The sequence below is a fragment of the Aricia agestis genome, chromosome 5 (assembly GCF_905147365.1).
Source record: "Aricia agestis chromosome 5, ilAriAges1.1, whole genome shotgun sequence".
NCBI lineage: Eukaryota > Metazoa > Arthropoda > Insecta > Lepidoptera > Lycaenidae > Aricia > Aricia agestis.
In genome coordinates this window covers 13,633,556-13,641,100 of record NC_056410.1, presented here as the reverse complement: position 1 = coordinate 13,641,100, position 7,545 = coordinate 13,633,556, and the positions used below count along the sequence as shown (strand labels likewise).

General features: G+C 33.2%; 1 protein-coding gene across 1 annotated transcript; it reads left to right on the top strand.

The window, feature by feature from the left end:
* The first annotated feature begins 5,545 nt into the window (after positions 1 to 5,545).
* On the top strand, positions 5,546 to 7,538 carry LOC121727512 (methionyl-tRNA formyltransferase, mitochondrial). Its single transcript, XM_042115405.1, has 5 exons — positions 5,546 to 5,709; positions 5,795 to 6,001; positions 6,146 to 6,279; positions 6,478 to 6,645; positions 7,144 to 7,538. The coding sequence occupies exons 1-5, from the start codon at positions 5,546 to 5,548 to the stop codon at positions 7,524 to 7,526; spliced, it is 1,056 nt and encodes a 351-aa protein (XP_041971339.1). The 3' UTR covers positions 7,527 to 7,538.
* The last annotated feature ends 7 nt before the right edge of the window (positions 7,539 to 7,545 follow it).

Sequence of the window (7,545 nt, the reverse complement as noted above, 5' to 3'; positions counted from 1 at the left end):
TTATTCGTGATGTACTTAAATATATTGTTAGCAAAATATGTATCTGTTTTTTGAATGCCAATGTCAAGTCTAATATCTGGCACAAGCGTTAGAGCTTCATATACTGAATCAAATAATGGAAAAGTTTGAGAACGAAAAGTGGGGGCGTCAATTACTAAGAATTTACGATAACTAGTAAGAAGTAAGGGGTGAGATTTATGATGCCAGTATTTATTATTACTATGACACAGTTGAAATAAAGTTCTAAGTTTTGGAATTAAGGGATGATTTTTAAATTGATAACAACGAATAAAATATTTATCCGCCAGATATTGTCGACGGAGTTGGAGAGGAGGTTCGCAACATTCCAACTGAAGTGCGTTTATTGGAGATGATCTCATAGCTCCGCAGATTATACGCAAGGCTTTCGCTTGTATTTTGTCCATTTTTTGTAAACCAGTTACGCTACACGGCTCCAAAAGAAAAGTGCCATAATCTAGGACACTCCTAATTATTGCATTATAAATTAATTTCATAGTAAATGGATGTGATCCCCACCAGACACCAGATAAACACCTTAACATATTTAGAAGCCGCTCACATTTGGAACAGATGTAATCGATGTGTGCGTTGCCATTTAATTTTCCATCTAAATATAGCCCTAAAAATTTGACTTTGTCTTTAACGGGAATTGGCACTCCATCATAAATAATAGTAATAGGAGGAGGCATACGCATACGGGTAAATAAGACGACGGAACTTTTATTGATGGACAAGTCTAAGCCATGCTTGTCCATCCAAGATTTTAACTGTTTCAAAGCGCTAATAAGATCTCTACATGCAATATTTATCGAACTATTGATTACATAAATAGCCTTGTCATCTGCATATTGAAGTAATTTTATGATACTTAAATCTAGACAATTTTCTAAGTCGGATGTGTATATATCGTAAAGTAGTGGACTTAAGACTGACCCCTGAGGAATGCCTTTTCGAACAGTTCTAGTTTCCAAGGAATTATTTAAAATTATTATTCTTTCTATTAAAATATTAATAATAAAATTTACTAAAATTAAGGGCAAACCAAATTGAATTAGCTTTTCCTTTAGGATACTTATAATAATATTATCATATGCAGAATTTATATCCAAAAAAGATGCAACAACAGATTTATTTTCTGTGAATGCTGTGCGTATATCTGTGGTTAATATAGCAATATTATCTATGGTACCTCTACCTTTGCGGAATCCAAACTGTGTATTCGAAAGGAGGTTATGTTTTTCTACAAACCATTCTAGTCTGTTTTTAGCTAAATGTTCCGCAATCTTTAATAAAACAGAGGATAGAACAATGGGGCGATATGATGTAGCCAAAGACGGGGGTTTGTTGGGTTTTGGTACTGGAATAACTTTTTGTTTTCTCCATGAAGTGGGTAAATTACCAGTTATTAAAATTTGGTTTATTAACTTGAGGTAGTATTGTAAAATTTCCTCATCAGCATGTTGAAAGAAAGAATATGGAATGCCATCTAATCCGGGAGAAGAATCTTTTAAGTTTTGTACTACCCCTTTTAACTCTTCTATTGTAAAAAGCGAATTTAGGTCTTCAAAATTTACATTTTGTAAAGGAGGAGGAAGTTCAGTAGAAATAGTGGGAGGAGCTAAATTATCTAGAAACTCAGAAGCTAAAGAGTCAGATATAGGGTGAGATGGGGTAGTGAATGCAGATCTATACCGTCTTATGTTTTTCCATACTATAGTAGGATGAATACCTGGATTTAATGATAAGCAAAAATTTCTCCAACTAAGTAACTTCTTTTTCCGGAATAATTTCTTAGTATCCTTAACGCAATCAAGATATAGCTGATAGTTGGCTATGTTTGGATTTGTATTATATTGTTTTTCAATCTCTTTCCTATTCTTAATGGTAACTGTGCATTCTTGATCCCACCAAGGTGGAGATGGTGTATGATGACGTGAAGTATTTTTTTTTGGAAATGATTCATCAGCAGCTTTTATAAATGCTGCAGTCAAAGCCTCAGCACATAGTGACTCATTTTCTGATGATATTTCAGGAAGAAAAGATAACTGATTCCTGAGTGAAGTTTGAAATTTATCCCAGTTAGAATTATTGTTAATATGATACTTTATTGATTCAGACTGATTCGATTTACTTTTATCTTTACCTGGAAATGATAGAATTATAGGAAAGTGATCACTTCCATGACTTGACTGTAACACATTCCAATGAAAAACAGATGATAGATTTGGTGAACATATTGACAAATCTGGTGCACTACAACCTTCATGAGGAGCAGTGCGCCGAGTAGGTTGGCCGGAATTGAGAATACACAGTTTATTATAATCTATTAAATCTAAAACTTCGTAACCCCATTGATTGTCTTTGTGACTCCCCCATGACTGATGCTGTGCATTGAAGTCTCCTAGAATTACTACTGGTTGTGGTAATTGGCTAATAATACTTTTTATTTCAGAGAAGATGCAATATGAAGGATGAGGTATATACAGTGAAACAAAACATATGTTATTTACAGATGCAGCAATGATTGAAAAATCAGAGTGATGTGATGGAAGAGGAATGTGATGAAATGATTGATGGTGTTTGATGAGCATGGCTGTACCACCATACCCATCTGATCTGTCTTCCCTGAGACAAGTGTAGCCAGAAATCCTGAAAAGTGATTCCGGCTTGAGCCATGTCTCTTGTAAGGAAAGAACAATAGGTTTGTATTTATTAATTAAAAAAATAATTTCGTGTTTTTTACTAACCACACTGCGGCAATTCCACTGGACTACGTTGTCCATTGTTGGAAGTGGTATTAATTTGTGCTTCAGTGGTGAATATGGCAGCGTTGGACGGTGATAAAGATGATAATGATGTAATCAGTTTGTTTAATGCTAAAATTGTTTCTTGTATCGAATCCATGTTAATACCGGGAGCTGGATATGCAGATCCATTATCTCCTAATGGAGGATTATAATCTTTTATTAAGCTATTATGTGTTTGTCTGTCATACCCATTTTGTTGTTTCTGTGGCAATTTTGGTTGTTTGAAAACAGTTTTTTTATATGACCGTTGTATTAAATTCAAATTCTGTTTATTATTATTGTTGTTGAAAAATGATTTTTGTGTATTTACAGGTGATGATGATGAAGAAGTAGATGATATTAACACGTCAGAATATAATTTTGAAATGGGAGGATGTAACTTAGAAGCTTCTGAGTAGGATAGACAATTGTGAGCCATTGACTCCTTAATTGATTTTTGCCGTTGGAATTCTGGGCATTTTTTATCAGTTGCAATGTGCGAACCGTGGCAAATACAACAGTAAATAGACTCCTCCTCAACTGAGCAACTGTCACCAGCATGCCCTTGGCCACACCTAAAGCATCTAGGTGTTGACCGACATTGGTTTTTGACATGTCCGTATCTACAGCAATTGAAGCACTGTATTGTAGGGAATATATATAAGTCTACAGGAAGTGCATTATAGCACATGAAGACTCTCTTTGGTAGCGTCTGTCCGTCAAATGTTATTACCACAGATTCGGTGTTATTAAATTGAGCGGTTCCATTCACTATTGTTTTTTTCTTTAACCTCCTAATTTTTAGTATTTCACCACATCCAATTGGTAAAGTAATATTATTTATAACATCATCATCGGACCAATCAGCAGGTATGCCTCTAACTAATCCTATTCTACTTACCTGAAATGATGGAATAAAAGATTTAAATTGTTCTGAATTGAATTGAGGGTTACTTATAAAACTATTGGCTTCATTATATGAAGAAAAGGCTACAGATAATCGGTTTCTGGCTATTTTCTTAATACTACCATCTACAATATTTTTAATGTTATTTGTTTTCAAGTAATGGCCAAACACTATGGGGTGAAAATTTATGTTTTCATTAGGCGACTTTGGTACCTTTTGTATATGGACAATATAAGGAGAAGAGTCTGTATCTTTATACAGCATCCTACCGACCCGTGAATCTAAGCCCTGGGTTTTTTCAATTGTACTCATATTTGTCTGCGTTTCAGGAATAACGTCTTGTTTAGGGACATTGTGGATTTCGGTGTCGCTAAGACACATGCAATTGATATTCGGATTAGCCTTTTTTGGGTCCCTTTTAATTTTTTTCTGGCACTTTTTGCACCGCTTTCTAGGAATCGCTGGACGTTTTCTAGTATTTACTGAGCATGAGGTGTCAGTATCCATGCTCGAATCATTAGATACAGTAATATAAAGACCAACGGGGGGACCAGGTCCCCCCGGGTCGGGCTCCTCCATAATATTCTTATTAACTACGTTATAAAATAAAAACTTACCAAATAAAATGAATATAAACTACAAGAAAGAAAAAATAAAACTAAAACTACACTATTTAATTAACTAATTAAAGATAAAAAGAATTTTAAAATTTTCCGAAAAAATACCGCGTCCGCCTTTTGCAAGTTCCCGCGCTTTTCCCAATTCGACTATGTATCTTGTATAATAGTGATCGAAGTAATTCTTCTTCTTCTTCTTTTTTAGATCGAAGTAATTAATCCACTAATTTACAATTTTTGAAAACTTCTTCGCCTCATATAGGCTGCGTTCCAGATGACGTTAATTTTGACCAAAACGCTCAAAACGTCCCCTTCTGCCGTTCCCTTTGGCGACCGGGGTCGTTTTGATCGCGGCTATAACGTCACTCATGACGTCATCATTTTAGCTCAAAACGACCCTTGACGAAGATGAGTCAAAGTAGGCGTTCTAGTTTTTTTTGTAATTTTAACGTAACTATATCGCGAAAGCCATGTTCGGAAAGTTTTCAGGAGAGAGTAGAGACATTAAAACTTTATATTATTGCATTACAAATAATATTTTAAATACTTAAATAAATTAAATAACATGTAATGAAATATTTTGATTGGAAAATAAATTGTTTTAAATGAAAGGTCAAATGATTTCTTATAAAATATAATAATTAATACTAATTTTCATCTCTCCTATACCTGTTGACTTACTCGTACTTGACTAAGCATTATGCGGTATTATTTCCTAACGTTTATAAGTATATTGTGACAATATTCAATATTCAAACTATGTGGTTTTGTTATTAAAATATGATTCAATGTAAAAAATCAAATATAATAAAAGTTTAACTATATTAAAATATGATTACTCAAGTAAAAAAATGTAATACTAAAAACGAAACAAATATAATAGTATTTTATTTGTAAAATAAATGTAACTATAAACAATAAAATTACTTTTATTTACGACTTGAAGAAAAGGATCGTAGACGTAATATCCAAGTTCGGTTCAATGTACTTATGTATAAAAAAAATATAGTTCTTTTTTTAAACTTTTCTCAAAACGCTCAAAACGATCCATAATCCGTTCCACTTGGGTTTGTATCGCTGACGCTCACATGCTAATGGAACGGGAAAAACTACGGTCTTGAGCGTGAGCGTTTCTAACGTCATCTGGAACGCGGCGATAATAAGTCAACATTATGTCAAGTGTCAACTGTCAAGTGACCAAAACAAAATCGATTATGACATTCCTAGTGTATAACCTATCGTGTTTATTATCTAGTAAAACATTAAGAAATTACTATAAATACTATAATTATACCTGCAACAGGTCCTATTATAATGTTTTATTTTTCGGATCCGATTCAATCGCACTTAAAAGTTTACAAAAGGTTAATGAATACAGGTCGGTATCCTTGTGACTTTTCTCGTCGTAAACACTATTTTTCTTAGTTTTTTGTGCTATTTATTAGTAAAATTATTTAATACAGGAAAAAAGGAGATAGAATTAATCGTCTAGACTTCGTCACATCTAATAATAGTAAAAATAAAACTGCGATTGAACTGTATGCGCAAAGCGAAGAAATCAAAACATTATCTTGGCCAAATTTAAACATACGTAAAGGAGAGTATGATTTGGGATTGATAGTAGCGTTTGGACACCTCATCAAAGATGATGTCCTAAGAAACTTTCCTTTGTAAGTACTAAATTAATTATTTTTCTGGACAACAGACTATATTTATCTGTAAAATTATAGTATATTTTTAGGTAAGTTTATAAATATAACGTAAGGTCATCGACTATATGTAAATTTTTCATTGTGTTAATTTACAATTTGCAGAGGAATGATAAATATCCACCCAAGTCTTTTGCCCCGATGGCGTGGAGCCGCACCTATAATTTACACTTTACTGCATGGTGAAGAAGAAACTGGTGTCTCACTAATGAAAATAAAACCAGACATATTTGATGTGGGTATGTAGTAAACAATATGTCATAGTATGTTCCTTGAAATATTTTTACTTGTAAAATTAATCCAAAACCTTAATCCATTTCCAACCTTTCTTCTGTGTAAACTAGTACCAATAAATTTTTTGTCTTCTATAGTGCAGCTGGGTTGCCAAGATCATTAAGTGACCCAGTTTTTTTTAATAGACCATTTTTAAATTTTAGGTGAAATTATAAGTCAAGTGAGAGTTCCAGTGTCCACTGAGATCAAGCTGCCAGAATTAACAGAGCAATTATCTGACATTGGTGCCGACATGCTTGTTGAGTGCCTGAAGACCCTTCCCACTAGCTTAGAAAATGCCAGACCTCAAAGTAACGAAGGTGTCACTTATGGTATGGTTTTCTTTGTTTTAGAGCAAACCTAATGAGACCTGAGATAGTCACTGGACTAGAGAGATAATATATTTCTAGTAAAGCTCTTACTACCACACTCAGAGTGGAACATTTATTACTGAATTGTAATTAATTCAAAATTTTGACATAAGCCCCATACATTATCTGTCAAACTTTTCATTAAATTGAAGGTTAATCATAATTAAATGTCTCTGAGTATGGCGGTTATTCGTTGATTATATTATTTTTGAAAATAATAATGTGTTTTCAATGTCCATTGTTCATTGTTCATACATTATAATTTTATAGTATCAAAGTCATATCTATAATATAAAAATGAGTCGCTGAATGTGTTGCTAAGCGCAAAACTCGAGAACGGCTGAATGGATTATGCTAATTTTAGTCTTAAAATATTCGTAGAAGTCCAGGGAAGGTTTTTTAGTGACACGAAGTTCACCGGGACAGCTAGTTTTATAATAATAATTGTTTCTCTTTCAGCAAAGAAAATCAGTAAAAGCATTAGTGAGGTAAGATGGAAAGAAATGACTGCCAAAGAAGTATACAATCTCTATAGAGCTGTGTATGGGCTATATCCACTATCCACTAAATTTAGAGACAAAAATATGAAGCTGTTTAAAGCATTTTTACTGAAGACAGAGGAAGTAGATACTAGTCAAGAAGTTGGTGCTATACAATACTGCAGTAAAACAAATGCTGTAAGAATTCTTTGTAAAGACAGAAGGTATATTTACTTCAAATCACTTAGAATAGTAGGTAAGCGGGAGATTTCAGCTCTAGATTTTTATAATGGTTACATAAAAAATGTTTCTTTAGACAAAAGAAAATTATTTCTCTGCTGTTGGAATGTTAGTAGCGAATAGAATATTATATAAAACAAAT